At 33.5% G+C, this 19,926-nt stretch overlaps 1 protein-coding gene across 2 annotated transcripts in view; it reads right to left on the reverse strand.

Annotated features, from left to right (window-relative positions):
* Nucleotides 1–19,926, reverse strand: part of CASD1 (CAS1 domain sialic acid O acetyltransferase 1) — a 50,911-nt gene that overhangs the window by 14,660 nt on the left and 16,325 nt on the right. For both annotated transcript variants that reach the window (XM_077123657.1, XM_077123654.1), the window contains exons 6-12: nt 19,561–19,605; nt 18,924–19,047; nt 17,424–17,638; nt 15,309–15,731; nt 14,109–14,198; nt 1,754–1,873; nt 616–772 (exon numbers count right to left, since the gene is read on the reverse strand). In XM_077123657.1, coding sequence (XP_076979772.1) covers nt 616–772; nt 1,754–1,873; nt 14,109–14,198; nt 15,309–15,731; nt 17,424–17,638; nt 18,924–19,047; nt 19,561–19,605 — 1,174 coding nt within the window. The remainder of the gene's footprint in view (nt 1–615; nt 773–1,753; nt 1,874–14,108; nt 14,199–15,308; nt 15,732–17,423; nt 17,639–18,923; nt 19,048–19,560; nt 19,606–19,926) is intronic.

Genomic DNA, 19,926 nt, shown 5'->3' on the forward strand with positions numbered 1-19,926 from the left:
CAGTTTGAATGTCTACAGTAAGACTATGTAAAATTTGAAAATTACAACTTTTTGGGCATTCAGGATTCCCTGTATGTAAAAACAGGTTGCCTAAAGAGGTGTCTAGAAGATAAATTACATTAGTGCTTCTAAACACTGACATAAAAAGAATTCTTGCTAATGAACATTCACCCAAATGTTTAATATATGTAAGAAATAAAATTAAAGCAGAGGTGCCAGGATGAAGTGTGGTGAAGGGCTGTGGAGTCCCACCTGGCTTTCCCTTTCTCTATCAAGACCACTTCTTCTGGCGATCTCCACTTTGGCTTTGTACACACAGCCTGAAAACTGTGCATTAGTTAACTGGTAAAATAGCTTTGGAAAATCAAAATTTAAAGAAAGAGAAAATACACATAATATAAAAGCAAAAGTATATTATATTACTTGAATTACTTAGCTGTAATATTTAAAGACGTTTTAAAAACCAAATTTCAAAATATCAAAACTACACATAAATTTAAACTGTCTACATTTCTTACTATAATAATAATGATAATAATAGCGTTTGGTAAATAAAAAGAAATACAGTATGCTGAGAGAATATGTTTATTAATATTAGTAAGAGAGGACACTTACCATTTGCTTTTTTTTGGATTATTTGTGGCCATAACGCTAAAGTAACATATATGACCACGAACCATACAGTGACCAAGGGGACAAAGTAATAGAATTGGTAAGGCCGATCCATTACTATACATAACACCACTACCAGGAAATTGAGACGAAACAGGACCTATTAAAAAGGGGACAAAATGGTTTTCATTCCAGGTATACACAAAATGCAAAGTCAGATTTTCTCTCACAGAATATAAATATTTAAGATTAATATAATAGTTGTATTTTATAAATCCCCCAAATTAAATTTGTTCTACAATCACTGTAAAGAGTTGAATATAAAATATTTGTACATCACTATATTAACTAAATTCCAGCAAAATACCAGTCTGAGGTACCCTCTGGCTACATTTGCTATCTTATTAATTGTAGGGTAGGAATCGAAAATCTCCTTTCTAGGGCTACAGTTTGTAAGCAGAGATTATATTACCTCAATAGAAAAAGGCATCCATTTCATATTGATGTTGATTTACTTCATTTGAGATTAAACTGAGAATTGTCATGGATATAAAATAATATTATTCAAATTAAGAAGTACCTTTGGGGTCATTTAAGAGTCATTTCAGACATTGGTGTGATGCCATTGAATGAACAGACTTCGAAGAAACTTATACTAAAATTGCACCACTTACTATGTAACCTGGGGAAAATTATTTAACCTCTCTGAGCCTCAGTTTTCTTATCTATAAACAGGAAGATAACAACTCAGGGTTGTAATGAAGAGTAAATTAAATAATGTTTAGAAATTACCTAGCATAACACAGAAACTAAATAAATATTAAACCCCACCTCAGGGAGGAAAAACAGAGCATATTACAACAATTTCAGATAATTGTACATTTCTTCAAAACTAAAATCAATGAACAATGCTGTTCCTCGTATACTAGTGTTCTCTTACACACTCATTAAATTATATTCCCCTTCCTGCAGTAATAAATTATCACGAATTATTGAACATAGCACACAGAAATAACTTTAAAGTACTATCTCATAAATTCAAATTACTTTTGAGCTTACAATGACAATATATTTTTTGAACAGTTAGGCACAAAAGCATGTTGAATTGAAAGAAAAAGAGAATAACTGAATGCACTCCTACCTGACATACTCTATAGATTCCAAAGTCTCCTTTGATCCAAAAGTATGAAAAATGCCCATATCCCGTTTGAAATAGATATGCAGCAACCAGAACTCGAATGTGCATGTAAACAGGCAAAAACTGTTGACAAAGGTAAATAGGTAAATATATGTTGGCATTAATTTACACTTTGAATTATTATGACAAGTTTATTTAACAAAGATAATGTTCATTGTTATCATTTGGCATAGGCATAAATGTAAAATTTTTTTCTCAAAAGTTAGACATTATAGAAAGGGTTAAAAAATGCAGATTTTGGAATCAGATAGACATGAATTCCAGTTCTGGTTCTGTCACTTACCAGCCATGTGACTTTTCTAATCTGCAAAATGAGACTATCACTTCCTCCCTCAAGGGATTCTCACGAGGACTGAATGAGATAATGTGAAGAACTTGCAGCCAGTCAGAATTCAGTATACAATGACTATAATTATTAATCACCATATATCCTGAATATAAGATCAAACTGAACGTCATATTTTCCCAATGAGAAGAAAAATAAAACAAACAAAACTCTCCCATATTTATCCTTGTTAAATATATAAACTTTAGAATGGTAAATAAGAGTGACATAACTACTTACAATATTTAATAAAATATACATATTTAAAAAACAATTTAAAATATTACCATCCCCCAATTTTATTTTAAATTTCTACATCAGTGTCTTTACTACCACCAAGCTCTTTAAAGTAAACTCTTATGGTTTTCTAGAGCATCAGGTTATTTTTTAAAATATTGAGTATCTTCACACCCCGTACAGTTCATCCAAAGCATACAATCAATGGCTCACAATATCATCACATAGTTGTGTAGTCATCACCATGATCATTTTTAGAACATTCATACCACCCTAGAAAAAGAAATAAAAAGAAAAAATAGATCCCATCTCCTTACCCCTCCCTCTCATTGACCACTAGTATTGCAATCTACCCAAATTTTTTTTACTCCTTATGCCCCTCCTTATTTATTTATTTTTCATCCTTATTTTTTCATGCATCTGTCCATACACTGGATAAAGGAGTGTCAAAGACAAGGTTTTCACAATCACATGGTCACACTCTAAAAGCTAAATAGTTACATAATCGTCTTCAAGAATCAAAGTTACTGGAATACAGTTCAACAGTTTCAGTATTTCCTTTTAGCTATTCTAATACACTAAAAACCAAGAAGGGATATTTATATAATGCATAAGAATAAACTCCAGAATAATCTCTCAACTTTATTTGAAAACTCTCAGCCACTGAAATTTTGTCTCATTTTTCTCTTCCCACTTTTGGTCAAGAAGGCTTTCTCAATCCCATGATGACGGGTCCCAAATCATCACTCGGAGTCATGTCCCACACTGCCAGAGAGATATACACCCCTCGGAATGATTACTCTGGGATGTATCCGGCATCATGCTAATCTGTACAAAACAACAAAATCTCACTCTCTATTCAAGAGTTCATGTAATTATGGTGTTCAAATAAACTGATCATACAAGTTAAATCCAATAGTGTGCTACCAAAAATGCAAATTTTGCACCAAATAAACATCTCTTCTTTTGGTCTCACATAAAAGTTGAAGTTTTAAAATATAGACCATATCCTCCTTTACGCTGTATTCTGATTTACCTTAGTCCTATTCAGATCAGCTTCATTCATATCTCTAGTTGAAGTCTGAGCACTTTTTCAACTTTTTTAATAGTGGTTGTATGGGGTAATGCTGACTTTCATAGCTTCAGAGCTCCAACTCTGAGTCTCAGATGTCATAAAAATACCCGAACTTCCAGGAAGCAACCAGGTTTTACACAAAGAGCTCAGCTTCTCAGGATATAAATAACAGTTACAACTCTAGAATAGATATGACCGCTGTAAAAGCTCACATTCTAGGAACCTTTATAATAGGCCTTCACCTGATAACCTATGCTCTTAAATTCAAATCTCCGAGTTTATATATTACAGTTAGTCCATATGAGTTGGGCATATTTTGTTTTCTGACATTTCATTCAACACACTGCCCTTAAGGTTCATTCACCCAGTGACCTGCCTCACAACTTTATTCATTCTTGCAGCCACTCAGTAGTCCACCGTATGTATCCATCACAGCTCCCCTTTACATTCCTTAGTCAACGTACCTTTAGGCCATCTCTATTCATTGCAAATCCTGAACACTGCCACCATAAACACCAGTGTGCATATGTCCATTTATGCGTCCCCCACCCCAGTTCCTCCAAGTATACACCTAGTGATGGGGATGTAGGATCATATGGCAACCTCACCCCTAGTCTCCTGTGGAGCTACCACGCCACCCTCCAGAAGGGGCTGTACCACTCTTCTGTCCTACCAACACTGAACAGGTACGTGTCTCTCTCCACATTTTCTTCAGTAATTATATTTCTGTTCATTTTTAAACAGTTTTATTCACACATCATACAATTCAGCCTAATAAACATCAGTGGTTCCTGGTATAACTGCCTTCATCACCACAAGCTATATGATGATACTTTCTGCAAAGAATCCCATACTCCATGCCCATATCCCTGGCTTACTGATATTTAGTTCTGGCATACTGCTTTTGTTACATTCAAAGGAAGCATATTACAATGTCATGTTAATTGTAAACTCTAGTTTGCATTGATTGTATACCATCCCAATTCTAATAATTTGCAATGTTGACATTCATTTATTCTCCCATATGAAAAAACCATTCTTATATTTGTACATTTAATCAGCATCATTGTCCACTAGGCATCACTAAATTACACCATCTCAGTCTTGACCCTCTATCTTTCCTTCTGGTATCATACATTTTCCCAGCCCTTCTCCCTCAACTATACTCACACATTCAGTTTCGTTCAGTATACTTATATTATTGTGCTACCATCAGATAGTATTTTCCTATCCATTTCTGGATCTTTACAATCAGTCCTACTGAACATTCTGTATCCCTTCAGCATCAAATGCTCAATCTCTGCCCTTTTCTATCCCCTGATAGCCTGTGTTCTTAACTTTAGCTGTCAAGATTCACTCATTAATGTTAGTTCATATTAGTGAGACCATACAGTATGTGTCCTTTTGTTTCTGGTTAATTGCACTCAGCTTAATGTCATCAAGGTTCATCCACACTGTTACATGCTTCATGACTTTAATTTGTCTTATAGCTGCATAATATTCCATCATATGTATATACCACAGCTTGTTTAGCTATTGGCTGCTGGTGGACATTTGGGCTGTTTCCATCTCTTGGCAATCATGAATAGTACCAATATAAACATTAGTGTGCAAAAGTCTGTTCTGTCCTTGTGTTCAGTTCCTCCGAATATATACCATGTAATGGGATTGCTAGATCATATGGCAACTCTATATTTAGCTTTTTGAAGAACTGCCAACTTGCCTTCCAGAGCAGTAGCACCATTCTACATTCCTACAGTTAATAATTGTGCCTCTTTCTCCACATCCTCTCCAGTACTTGTTCTTTTCTGTTTTTCTGATAATGGTCATTCTAGTGGGTGTGAGATGATATCTTATTGTGGTTTTGATTTGCATTTCCCTAATAGCCAGTGAAGCTGAGCATCTTTTCATATGCTTTTTAGCCATTTGTATTTCATCTTCTGAAAAGTGTCTGCCCATGTCTTTGCCCATTTTTTAAATTGGGTTGTTTATCTTTTTGTTGTTGAGTTGTATAATCTCTTTACATATTCTAAATATTAAACCCTTATCTAATATGGGATTTCCAAATATTGTCTCCCATTGTGTAGGCTGCCTTTGTAGTTTCCTGACGAAGTTTTGATGTACAAAAGTGTTAAATTTTGAGGAGATCCTATTCATCTTTTTCTTTTTCCACTGCTCGCACTTTGGGTATAAGCTCTAGGAAACCAACTCCCATCTTAAATTTATAAGATTTTTCACTGCATTTTCTTCTAAAAGCTGTATTTCAAAAAGCTTTATGGTCTTAGTCCTAAGGTTTAGGTCTTTAATCCATTTTTGAGTTAATTTTTTTGAACTGCTTGTTCAGTGTCATCCAATCCTTGTGCATATAAGTTCATTCCTTTAGGGATAATTACTAAATCTACATGAAATTTCTTTGTATTGTGTTTTATAGACTCATTTGATAAGCGCTGTAAGTAGTCAACACTACTTAAGGCCATTTAAGGTCAAATACGTCTTTCACAAATACATTTTGTAGGACAAAATAACTAAGTGAATACCCTAAGTAAGAGATTTTATATGGTCTTGAATGTATAGAATCCTTTTTATCCCCCACTGTGGGATAACTATTTTTTTGGAAGAAGAAAACCATAGGAATTTTTAATGGGTCATATATTCTTTTAAACAGCCTCCACTCTAACCAACCTGATAAATTCTCTGTATCCTACATAAGTTCTTCTTGTGCTTCCCTGACCACTCTCCTTTACTTACCTGTTTTTTTTTCTACCCTGGAATGTTCTTCCCCTAACCATATATCACTTATTCAAATACTATTCTTCTTCAGAGCGCTGTTCAAATTTTCTAACATTTACTATCAGATGAAATTCATCTCTCCTCCCTCTGAGTTTCTATAGCACCAAAAATCTATTTATCAAACAAGGAGTTATTATTTATTGCCCTTCATCATTGGTTCTTTATAAATGTTTTAACTTTTTGTTACATCAGAAATTTTCAACGAAAGGGTAACATATTAGACTCACAGGGTTGAAGGAGGGAAATGTAGTATTGAAATAATTATATTAGGATTTATCTAATCCAGACCTGTGTCCTTACCTAATTCTTCAATACTCACTAAAATATCCCCTTCATATATTTGCTGAACACATTGTAAGGGCAGAAAACATAAAAACCTCAAGGTAATTTATCCCCTTTCAGATGATGATTTAGTGCCATAAAGTCCCTTTTCATGCAAAGTTGAAAACTAACTATAGGTAAAAGCTACCAGCTTCAGCCTTCTACAGCAGCAATGCTCAATAGAAATAAAATTTGAGCCACATATATAATTTTTCATGTGGCTATTAGAAAACTTAAAAATCTAAAAACAGGTGAAATTAATTTTAATATATTTTAACTCAATATATCATTTCAACATGTAATGATTTATTTTACATTCTTTTTTCACACTAAGTTTTGCAATCTGTTGTGTATATTACACTTACATTATGTCTAAATTCTGACTAACTACATTTCAAATGCTTAATAGCCCCATAGGTCCAGTGGCTACCAGGCTGGACAGTCCTGCTCTAGAGTCACATGCACAAGCTTAATTACTCTTAGACCTGATAGATTTAAAGTATTTGAAAATTGATGTCAAGCCTAGGCTACAAATATTCCCAATAACTTTAACCACTCCCCACTCTTGGTGTCAAAACCTGTTCTAGTCTAAAAGCTGCTGGAATGTAATATACCAGGAACAGGATGGCTCTTTAAAAGTGAAAAATTTATTAAGGTGCAAGTTTACAGTTCTAAGGCTGCAAAAATGTCCAAATTAAAGCATTGAGGGAAAGACACCTTAATTCCAAAGAAAGGGCTGATGAAGTTTGGGATTTCTCTCTCAGCTGGGAAGGCACATGGTGACATTTCTAGCTTTCTCTCCTCATTTCAAAAGGCTTCCCTGGGGACGTTTTTCTTCTGCTCCAAAGGTCTCTGGCTGCATGGGCTCTGTCAGTTCTGGTGGCTCTGTAGCTTTTTCTAAAATGGTTTCCTCTTAAAGGGCTCCAGTAAACAACCACAACTTGTATGGGCAGAGACACACCTCCATTGAAATCATCTAATCAAAAGTTACCATCCACAACTGGGTGATTCACATCTCTGTGGAGAAAATCTAATCGAGTTTCCAATCTACAGCACTAAATAGGGGTTAAGAGAAATAGCTGCTTCCACATGATGGATCAGGATTAAAACAGGGCTTTTCTAGGGTCTGTACTCCTTTCAATCCTCTGGAGATGAAGAAGGAAAGTGCCCCCAGGGAGCTACATGAAACAAGAAATCTGGAGAGAAAGCTAGCAGATGTCGCCATGTTCGCTGTGTGCCTTTCCAGTTAAGAGAGAAATCCTGAACTTCAACGGCCCTCTTGAACCAACATATCTTTCCCTTGATGCCTTAGATTGGACATTTCTATAGCTTTGCTTTAATTTGGACATTATCACAGGCTTAGAATTGTAAACTTGCAACTTAATAAATTCCCCTTTTTGAAAGTCATTCTGTTTCTTATACCACATTCCAGTAGCTAGCAAACTAGAACAAGTAATATATTTCCCCCAAATTTTTATTTTAAGGCATTTTAAACGAGCAGAAAATGTGTGAGCATAATACACTGTACACCTATATACAATGTGAACCATTTGAAAATAAGTTGCAGACCATATGACATCACCCCTAATTCAGCAAATATCTCCTAAGAATAAAAAAATTTTCTTACATAAACACATTATCATTATCATACTGAAGAAATTTAATATGAATATAACAGTATCTACTATACAATCCATATTGATATTTCCCGTTATTCCAATAACATTCTTTAAAGGTTTTCAAATACGTTTTTGATCAAGAATCACACAATACATTTACTTGTTCTGAATTTTTAGTCTTCTTTAATCTAAGCTGTTTTTCTTTTTGTGTTACATGACTCAAGTATTATACCAAAATATTAGTATTCAAAATACATTTTAGAGGGTGCACAGGTAGTTCAGTGGTAGAATGCTTGCCTTTCATGCTAGAGACCCAGGTTTGATTTCCAGACCATGTATGCCCTCAAAAAAAAAAAAAAATTGAAATTTCAACTTCATTAGATTTAATGATTTAATGGCTAGGCTGACTTCTGGTCCTGTTCTTTTTCTTGTCTCACCAATTTTCCCCCAAGACTTTTAATTCAGTTCCCTTTAAAAGTTATGTACAAACTCTCACAGGAAAAAAAAAACCCACAATAAAGCCCAAAATTATCTACTGCATATAACTCACTTACTGCTCTGTCCATGTTAAATTTACAGCATTTTTATCCATAATTGATATCAATTATATTTTTAAAAGAGTGTTAATAGTAACAATTGTGAACTGCTAGGCCAACTGGATTATTTTAATAATTCCGTTTTTTTTAAAATTACAAATAGTGAGTTTATTCATCAGTGTCCTCATTCATCTTTGTTATGTACACACATATTTTAATAATTATGTAAGAGTTAAAGCATCATTTTTTGTTCCGGGATTTTCAGTTGCAATACAAATTATTTTCTGATTATCCACATATTTTTAGTTATGTTGATAAGCACACAGAAGATAGAAATCGACTAAAGGATCAACAGTGATGTAGTATTAATGGAAAAATGGCCACATTTTTCTCAACATATTGTTTCATGCTTTTGTTAAAATAAATACAAACAGGGAAATACGGCAGCCTAGGGAGGTGTGGTATTTAGTTCATTCTCTAGGGTAGTTAGTAGATAGCCAGGAATTGCCTTGAAAAATTGTTTGGGGGACTTCCATGACCAACCATACACTGTACACCAGCGTGGAATGGGTGGAAGGGCCAAGATCTCAGCCCAGAACTGTAACTAAATGCTTCCAAGCTGTGAAGGCTGGTGCCCCTCCCCCACTGGCACACCAGACTGATTTGGAGTTTTTTCCCAGTGGAAAACAGAAGCCCTTTCTAGGAGCAAGGGAAGGAGAGCTCAATTAAGCTCCAATTACAGATCTGATCGACAAATTCACACTGCTGAATACAAGTTCTAAACACAGCTAAAACTACCAGGCAAATATGAAAGATATCATAAGGTCTCTTCACAGCAGCAAGGAGGCAGGGCTGATGAAAAAACAGAGGCATCTGGAGTTGACTGAGCTCAGAATACTGGAAAAGGGGTATGCCCCAAGAAAAGGGGCACATGGAACCAGGGTATCAACTCTGGCTCTTGATTGGTGAAACCAGGGCATGGGGTAGAGGGTCGGGAGGAGTAGGGAGCGACTCTGAAAAGGATTTATATTTTTTTCTTTTCTTTCTTCTTCTTTTCTATTTTTTTATTTTTTATTACTTTTCAGCAGCCCATTAAAGAAATCAGAGGCCTTTCTCATCTTTCAAGTACTCTCTTAGGCAAGGGCAGAATCAAGGAGTGACTGAGACAAAGAAACTAATCAGGTAAAGGAGATAGCTCCATAATGGGCATATCTTCCCAAGAAAATGGAGTAGGGCCTAGTGCAAGTGGCAGCTCTCATTTAGATAATTTAGGCCCCCAGGGGCTGGGATATCAGCAGGCATTTCAACCTACAGGGTGGAGACCAGTCTGTCCAATGCAATAGTACCAACCTACAAAAAGTGGAGCCCAGCCCGTCTCAAACATGCTCCTGGCAGGGGTGGAAAGGGGCTCTAGCAGAGGGGGGAAGAGGGACTGTTTGAGAGAACTGTAAGTTTCCAGGCTGCAGGGAAAAAAGGGCTAAAGAGCAGATTTCCTACACAATAAAAAGGGGGGTGGGCGCAAAACACAGCACAGAAACATTTTAAGTCTGCCTTTAGCCTCAGCTTCTGTTCAACAATGCCTCTGGCAGGAATAGGGTCTGCTGAGAATTTAAGGCACAATACCACTTTATACCAGCGGGGAGCAGTGGGCTGACAAGTGCCATCTTCAAGGCAGGACAGGAAAAACACAGAATCAAGAGGATGCACAAGAAAAATGGGCACCCTGCTATGTCTCATGCCCAGGAAACCTTGATACTTATTGCACCCTCTTTGTGAAAACTGGGCCTGTCTTGTCCTGCATATCTTATTGGGGTTGATCCTATTTTGGCAGGCCCTCCTGTCAAAGACACACCTCCAAGTAAAAGTTGCTAGAGGAAATAAAAGGAATGTTAAAAAACATACAGGCAGACTCTCTCGCAGTGAGCATGACAAGAAAAACTCATTGTCTTCCCCCTCCCTATGTGGGACATGACTCCCAGGGCATAAACCTTCCTGGAAACATGGGACAGAAATCCTAGAATGAGCTGGGACTCAGCATCAAGGGATTGAGAAAACCTAGACCAAAAGGAGGAAGAGAGAAATGAGACACAATAAAGCGTCAATGGCTGAGAGATTTCAAACAGGGTTGAGAGGTTATCCTGGAGGTTATTCTTACGCATTATATAGATATCACTTTTTTAGTCAAGGTATACTGGAGAGGCTGGAGGGGAAGTGCCTGAAAATGTAGAGCTGTGTTCCAGTAGCCATGTTTCTTGAAGATGATTGTATAATGATATAGCTTTTGCAATGTGACTGCATGATTGTGAAAACCTTGTGTCTGATGCTCCTTTTATTTACTATATGGACAGATGAGTAAAATATATGGATTAAAAATAAGTATATAATGGGGGAACAAATGTTAAAATAAATTTAGTAGATTGAAATGCTAGTGATCAATGAAAGGGAGTAGTAAGGGGTATAGAGAAAAACAGGGGAAATAAAAGCTAAAATACACTGGGTAGATGAACATACTAGCAGTCAATGAGAGGGGGGTAAGGGGTATGGTATGCATGAGTTTTTTTCTTTTTTCTTTTTTCTTTTTATGAATTGACGCAAATGTTCTAAGAAATGATCATGGTGATGAATATACAATTATGTGATGATATTGTAAGTTATTGATTATATACCAAGAATGGAATGATCATATGGTAAAAATGATGTTTGTATGTTACTATGTTTAAAAAAAATTTAAAAATTAAACAAACAAACTAAAAAAAGAGGCAGAAAACAAAATGAACAGCAGCTCAACACTCTCTGAGGAGGAAGACAGAAGAGCTTCTTCCTGGTAGTGAAACAATTGCACACATACAAAAAAGGGCAATCTCAAAAAACTCCCAAATAGGCAGGGCATAAACCAGAAAAACAAAAGCTGAAAAATTCTGATCAGCCAAACAGAAGCCATGTGAAAGGTCTAGAATAAGATGAATCTAACGTCAAAGAACAGACTGAGAACAAAGCCAATCAACAAAAAATCCCTAGGGAAAAGAGACAAAATGACCTCCAGAAAAATTAAACAAGAAAATCAGATACCCAGGCACCAGCAAAAAATCATTAGTCATACTAGGAAGCAAAAAAATACGTTTCCAGTCAAAGGAACAAACCAACGCTTCAAATGAGACACAGGAGCCGAAAGAACCAATTAAAGATGCTCAAACAAATCTTCTAAATCAGTTCAATGAATTGAAGGAAAAAGTGGCAAAAGAGGTGCAGGTTATAAAGGAGACTCTGGTGTTCACAAAGAAGAACACAAATTTTCTGGGATTTTTGACAGCTTCTATTATAGTATAAAATCATGGCAAAACTAAAGTTTGATACATTTTACTCAAAATAAAAGACATTAAAATTAAGTTATTAAAATAATGATGTCATTTAAAAAGTTTTTAATAAGGCTAAACCCTCAAATACTGAAGAGTCAAGTCCCAAATGGTTTATAACTCATGCTAATAATACTTTGCTATTGGAGATACATTTGATTTTTGACTACAAAATCCTACAGATAAAAGAGCTGGGTTATGCTAATTCATCATAACAAATGATCTATTAATGAAAAGTATGTCTTTCTAGAACAGGGATAATTTTTTAAATTGTAATTTAGGACAAATTGGGATGTATTCTAAGAAGATGTATTAGAATGTTAGTTTGGCAAATTATTACAATGCCAAATTGCCCTTATCCTTTTATAATCTAAATCCCTCTGTAATCACTGAACTGAGGAACTTAATCTGCCTTTAGAAAAAACTTTTTTCAGTAGTATCACCATTCAGTATGTTAGCAATTATGTCTCTAAGCAACATTTTAAAACAAAACTTTTTTCCCTAAATTAATCTAGTCTTTATTCACACATCAGAGATATTTGTAAAGATTCAGCATTCATCTCTACTTAGTTCTTAGGGAATCTATTGGATTTATCCTACAAATTCTAAAGTTTTATTATCTCCATCTCTCCATGCTTCAGATTTCTTTTACTCCCTGGCTCTTTCGTAACTACTAAATTCACTGCTTAGCTCCAATATCACAGGAGTTTCACTACTGCCACAAATACACATATCATAGTCTTATGATTTCAGTAAAAACTACATTTCATTACTGTCTTGTGCCCTTCAAACAATCCATAAAAGCACTGATATTTGTAAATAACAAAGAATAACGCTGTTTTCAAATTGTTAGAGATATCAATAAAAACTCAGTTATAATATTAGTTATCTTCTTAATTGCTGCTATGGAAATTTCAAATACTCCTTTTTGGGCAACATTTCCATATTAGCTCAATTTATCACTGATTCAATATTGTTTACCAACGTGCTTTTTATAGGCAAATAAAGCAATTAAAAAATCATAGTTTAGTAGTCCTCAACTCACAAATGAGTTTCTTAAATTTTTTAAACATACTTTATAGAAGTCAGATTGCATCTTAACTATAAAACTTGAGTTAAAAGTGGTTGTTAGATACCTAGGCTCACCCTCAAAAGCCTATTTTAATCATTATGTTGCTGGAATGTTGCAACTCAGAATTAATACATTTTCTCTACTGCTGCCATATCCAAGGTGGCCACGCACCACAAGAATTCTAAATCTTTTAAGATTCTAAGAGAAAAGGAAAACACATTTTTTTTGTCCAGGTACAGCAGACACTGTGTGATCAACAGGAAGGAACATCCCCAGAATAGAGGAGGTAAAGCTTTGGAAGTATGACACACCCTACATGATCATCAATGGCAGACCAGCTGCGTCTGAGGCATATATATTCTTTGAAGACAGGGGCAAGAAATCTCTAAGTTTTATACACCTTAAAAGTACACAAATAGTTGGTTAAATTTCCTAAAATACCATTAAAGTTAGAGTCTAAAATATAAGCATATAATTTGACTTCTTTTGATAGCAAACTGCATATTCTAATTCTTTTGCTATGAAGTATTATCTACAAAGTTTCTTTATAACTGTAATTGTTCAACATTCTGACATCAAATAACATCCTTAGAATATCAGCTATTTCTATTACATTAAACTTAAGGCCAGCGAGGTGCAGAATTCTTGCCTGCCATACTGGAGACCCGGGTTCGGTTCCCGGTGCCTGCCCATGCAAAAAAATAAAAAATAAAAATAAGACCAAATCAATACAAATCAATTATTGTCTTACTTCACCTTTTTTTTTTTTTTAATTATTTTGCTTCAAAAACTATATACTCTCAAAGAATCAGGTAGCAAGAAAAGAAAAGGAAGCAGGAAGGATGGGTGGGAAGTAAGAAGGATCTCTAAATGGTTGACTATAAAAAATGCAAAAAGGCTGGCACTCCTAAATAAACATTAAAGTGACATTATTTCTTAAACTTTCTGAACTTAAATTCAAAATACTTACTGTACTTGCTCCAGAGATATGATAAATCAAAATCACAAGTTGCATCCAGCCTTTCCATTCATCTGTTTGTTCTCTATTTAGTACTTTAGCCTGTGTAAAAGAAGTGCTTTAAGAACTCCTCATGAAGTAATTATTTGGACAGGATACATTAAGTACGTTAAAAATTTTCTTATAGGATATATAGCTAATGCTCCCAACCAAAATACCCTGGGGGACAAACCAGTTAAAATTGATATTTTATTTTATTTTATTTTATTTTTTTTTTTTTTTAAACATTTTCTTGTTTTATTATATTTTGTTTGTTTGTTTGTTTTTTACATGGGCTGGGGCCGGGAATCGAACCGGGGTCCTCTGGCACGGCAGGCAAGCACTCTTGCCCGCTGAGCCACCGCGGCCCGCCCGATATTTTATTTTTGATAAAAGATATGACTACTATTTTAAATGCAATATAAATGTGAAAGACAAATACAAACATTTCTTTATATTAAAATTATATTTACACTATGATAGATATATTTAAAAATTTAAGAGGCATTCTATAATTTTCTTTAATAAAATCTTAGAATCTCAGAGTTAAAAAAGGATGCTACCGTTCCCTTAAACTTAGTCAGAAAAAGCTCTACTACTATAGTTCATTTTCCCCAATACATTCTCACTGGAGATGAAGAACTGATTAATCATCCTCATATAAGCGCTATTTCTTACAAAAGAATTTATTAATTTAAATAAATCATGCTTTTAAAGGAAACAAATATTCTGAGCAATTCCAGCTGTTCTGAAACAGGAAATTTAGAATATTGCAAACAGTTATATCATTATCTAAGTTTTAATTTGCATGTATATATCTGTATAAATATATAAAGTATGCACACATAAATATTTGCTAATGATGTTTTTCTAACTTTATAAAAGGTAATAGTATCCCACATCTGAAGATCACTATAAAATCAGGAGCACCTCCACTTTCTCCATTGCCAAGCAGTCAAAATAACATTAAGTCATGAAATCTTTTCACAGTTGATTATTTTCCAACTTTTCAACAATCTTGACTCTTTTAACGTCTTCCAAACTGTTCCAAAAAAATAAAAATTCTTCTATATACATATTTGTATGTTCTGGCATGATAAATGATATTATTTCTTTAATCTAGAGTTTATAATGAGATAAGATAACATGAGTTAAAAAGAAAATGACTCTTACCTCTTTAGTATTTTCATTGTAAAATATTCCCAAAACCAAGATGTAGATAATTGGAATAAAGAAAGATGAATGTGTATAAAATTTGTTTTCTTTCATAAACAGATTTGCACGGTCACACATGTAGAAATAAGCCATAATCAGGCCAAGTTTACAGAAAGAGTGTAAAAGTATTTCTAACGGCGACACAGGGGTATTGATAATATTTTTCTTTTCCTCTCCACTTTCCAAATCCGGACATGGCTTATTCTTCCGATGAGCATTACGATGAATGATAAAAAAAATTAAATATCCGATAATAGATAAAGTGAAAAAACAAGCAGCGAGCTTCTGTATGAGAGTTATAGGAGGTTGAGGTTGACAACAGGAACCATCTATAGGCTTCAAAATCTTATTGCAATACACGTTCATAAGAATCATTGCACTCTGTGAACAAATCAAGTTATTTGGTTATTATCTTGTCAGTAATATATTTGACATTAGATTTTCTACTATGAACACTGACAAGTTTTCAGCACTAAAACCAAAATGCTTTTGTATTCTATGCTACCATTTCCCAAACACTCATGAAAATAACTACTCTTTCAGTCTATAATAGCTTGCTCAGGGTTTTTCAAACTTTTTGAGTATGATCCTTAATAGGAAATTCATTTTACAATGTGATCCAGGACACACATAATACCTATCCTTATTACTTGTAATGTATTCTGACATTTTTCTACTCTGTTCCATTCTCTTTTTTTTAAAATATCAACTTCATGGCTGCTAAGGGGTCATAAGCTTTGGTTTAAAAAGTACTGGCAGATGTCAAGAACCAAAGAACTTTAATTAGCAGACTTTCAATACTGAAGATACCAGGATACTCAGGATAGATTTCAAGTCTTCACAGGCAAAAAAAAAAGAATGTAGAACAATTGCCACCAAAAAATAATTCTCATCTGACAATATTTTTAATATACTTTTCATTTAGTTTACAGGTTATATAAGATCCTATAGTTTCAAGATCTCTAATGTTAGATAAAATGTTGAATCATCAACATGGTTGGGATATAATAAAAATATTTTTGGCATGCTAATATCAAGATTCTGTACAGTGAAAGATCAATCAAACTCTAGTTTCATACAAACTTCATAGTTTAGGCATATGTGGAACTCTAAACAATTACATTAATTAAGCTTAAGCATTAAAAGTAATCAAGTATTTAGACAATCTCACTCTTTTAGCCCTCAGACTTCAAAAGGTTCTGTGCATGGCATTCCTGCAAATACAAATCTACAGACGCCATACCAAGGTTCTTAATCAGCTTCCAAGGAGTCCAAGAAGACCCTTTTTATAGGTAGAACCATGTATGTATGTGTGTACGTGGGTGTATATGTATTTTTCTGCAGGAGAGGAATGGAACCATTGCTTTTTTATCAGATACTCAAAGGAGTTATGTGACATTCAAAAAGGTTAAGAACCACTGATATCTGTTCTACTATCTGTAAGATTTATAATTATGCAATTTCTTAATGCTTAACCCAAATCCCTTTTGATCAACCTGGATTTGCTAAGTATCTGCTACATACCTTGAATAATTGTTAGAGTATATGAACTATAAGTAAATAATAAAAGATATTCCATACATTATAAAATGTGTTCTTCACTCAAGTTTAATCTTAACATTTAAGGTAAGGAGAACATATATATAGCAGTAGTTTTCAAACATTAGTATGCTGAGAACTTACACATTTCTTATGAGACAATGTATATTAAGAGTGACTAGCTCTTAAAATTGAGACTAGATTTTCTATTTTATCACACAAAACAACTCACACACACGTTTATTCTATCATTTTATTATTCTTTTTTACTCTCAAGAATACAATGAAATTCATTTAGTATGTATAAAGTATTTCCTCCTTTCCATAACTTCTTTTTCTCAGAGCTATGAAAATTCCAAGGTATATTTAACTAGGCAATGGAAAACAAAATTATTTCTAGATCTAGCTTTAGATAGAATAACCACTAGTAATTAAGATTGTGATAAATTATTTACAACTACATTATGGATGCTTACGGCTATAACCAATTAGATATTATATTTTCTATCTTCTGACAGACATAGGAATTCTTACAGTTTCTCTGCTTGATTCAGGAAGATGTAAGCCATCCAACGATTCCATGATGGTTTCTTGCGCAATTAATTTGGAAACACTGAACATCCTAACATTTGATTTAGAATTTCTGGTGCTACTATTCAAAATACTGACTGCAGCTTCATTGTAGGCATCTATCTTCTCATTAGTAATCATTTTCCTATTTTCACTTAATAGATCTTCATAAACAGGATCTGCGCATGAAACACAAGAAATTGTGATTATAAAAGTTTACTTGAATCCAGTTCATATTTTATTTTTAAAGTCCAGATGATTCCAGATATCTAATGATTTATTATTACCTAAAATTGGCCGTTTACATTTCCTATCTTAAATTCAATTTTCAAGTCACTCATCCTCTCCCTCAAATTTCGAGAACTCTTCCCTTTTCTCTCTTATGTTTACAGCTTAGAGGAAGCATTTTGTTTTAGCATGTCTTAAGAGCTTAAAATTTTTTAGGGTGCATGGATAGTTCCATGGTGGAATGCTCGCCTTCCATGCGGGACGCTTAAGTTCGATTCCTGGAACATGAACCCCCCCAAAGAAAAAAGAGTTTACAATTTTTGAATGCTAGGAGTTTTACTGGGTAACAGGAAATTAAAATTGGATTATGAAAGACTACCTAATCAAGAATAGAAGCCAATCTGTTTTTTTTTCCTGTTACCATTTCATTTTGTAAACTTTGTTCACACAATTAGGAAGTAGTATTATTAAGGATCAGGATCTGTCTATTATCTTACTACCAATCATACATAATTTAAATTTTTCTGATTTAACTAAGAGAGAGCTTAACAAAGCCAATAAATAAAATAGGGATTGTGGAACAGATTATCACCATCCTTTGTTATGCCTTTCAATTTGACATTCAACTTGGAAATTATAAAAATTTCTGACAGACAACTTAAATTGTTAAAATATTCAAGGCATTTCAATACTCTGCTAGGCATTAAAAAATGGACAGTCAATAAATTCTTAAAATGAGCTGATTTAACATGCACTTTCTCTTAAAGAATTTCATTACAAGAATAAATTAGATGGTGTGAATTTAAATATATTCTGTCAATTCCAAAGTATATTTACCTCAAACGATTCTAATATTGTGAAACAGACTTGCTAATAACTTTTTCTCTATTATTTTCCAATCATAATAAACAAACTTTGTAAGAAATAAAAATCAGAGGTAAATATCGCATTTGCTTTTACAACATATCTCTTCGTTATATTTTACAGCCATTCTTCCTGCTGAGGCTCTTTGGAGGATTTTATTTATTAATTTTTACTTAATATATTTATTAGACTATCTGCTCCTTAAATTCATAATAAGGAAAGCAACTAACTAAAGCTTAATCTAATCTCACAAACCTTATTTCAAGATATATTCTCATAAAGCAGTAATTTTGCTTCTTGAAACAGGAGATAATAAAAACCCATGTCTCAAAATTTATACAAAATGACATTTTTTCATTACTTATTCCTTACCTTGTAAGACCCAGTAAACATCACTAGTCTTTGCCAATTTTTCTAAAAGTGGTGCTATTGAAGTAATGTTCATTTTATATTGGGAAAGTGCTTCATTGCTACCATTGTGAATCTTGATGGACCACTAAGAATAAGTAAAAATTAAGCATTAATTCAATATTTTATCATAGAAAAATTAAAGCATATGAATGACCCTATTGTAACAAGGTTAATTATTTTAAGATGATTTCCATTTCTATTCAATAGGCAAATAAAATTTGATTTCTCTTCATGAAATCTATGAAAGCAGTTAGAAAAAGCTATTATAAAAATAAGATTCTCAAATGTATAATATTCAAGAAGAATACAATTTTAGGTGCAAATATTTTAGAGATAAAATTGTAGATGTAAAATACAGAAAAATTTAGATTATAAATTTAGATATAAAATTGTAGATATAAAACTGATATTTAGCACCAAATGTCCTAAATTAATTGTTATTATTATTAAAAATCATCAATCTGATTATTTCTGATAGAAAAAGGAATTAAAATGTGCAATCAAGAATTCTATTTAAACACAGTAAACTATACTTTTCTTATTATGCCCTTAGGTATGAAATAAAAGGCCTTGTATAAGAATATAGGTAATAACTTACTGTTGCAGCTCCTGCTACAATCACATGGGGCTTTGTAACAGAATCCTAGAGAAATAAAAATCTTTCATAATGTTATATGCAGTTAAGGAAATTAATACAAACAACACCATTTATTTTTTCATTAAAATTTCAATTCTTTTTCCTTCTAAATACATTTTAAATCTCTAGAGTTTTCTTATTGGATTTTTATTATAATAAGATAGACATTCAAAGCCTAAAACCTTATATGGTTATACAGGATAGAATGAGGAAAACATCTGAAGACATGACATTATTGCTGTCTGTCAAAATGGGAGATGCCATTCCTTTTATGTTGACATGGCTTGTATGGTTAACTCTTTGATGGTCTTAAAAATAAAGCAACAG

The sequence above is a fragment of the Tamandua tetradactyla genome, chromosome 1, assembly GCF_023851605.1.
Source record: "Tamandua tetradactyla isolate mTamTet1 chromosome 1, mTamTet1.pri, whole genome shotgun sequence".
NCBI lineage: Eukaryota > Metazoa > Chordata > Mammalia > Pilosa > Myrmecophagidae > Tamandua > Tamandua tetradactyla.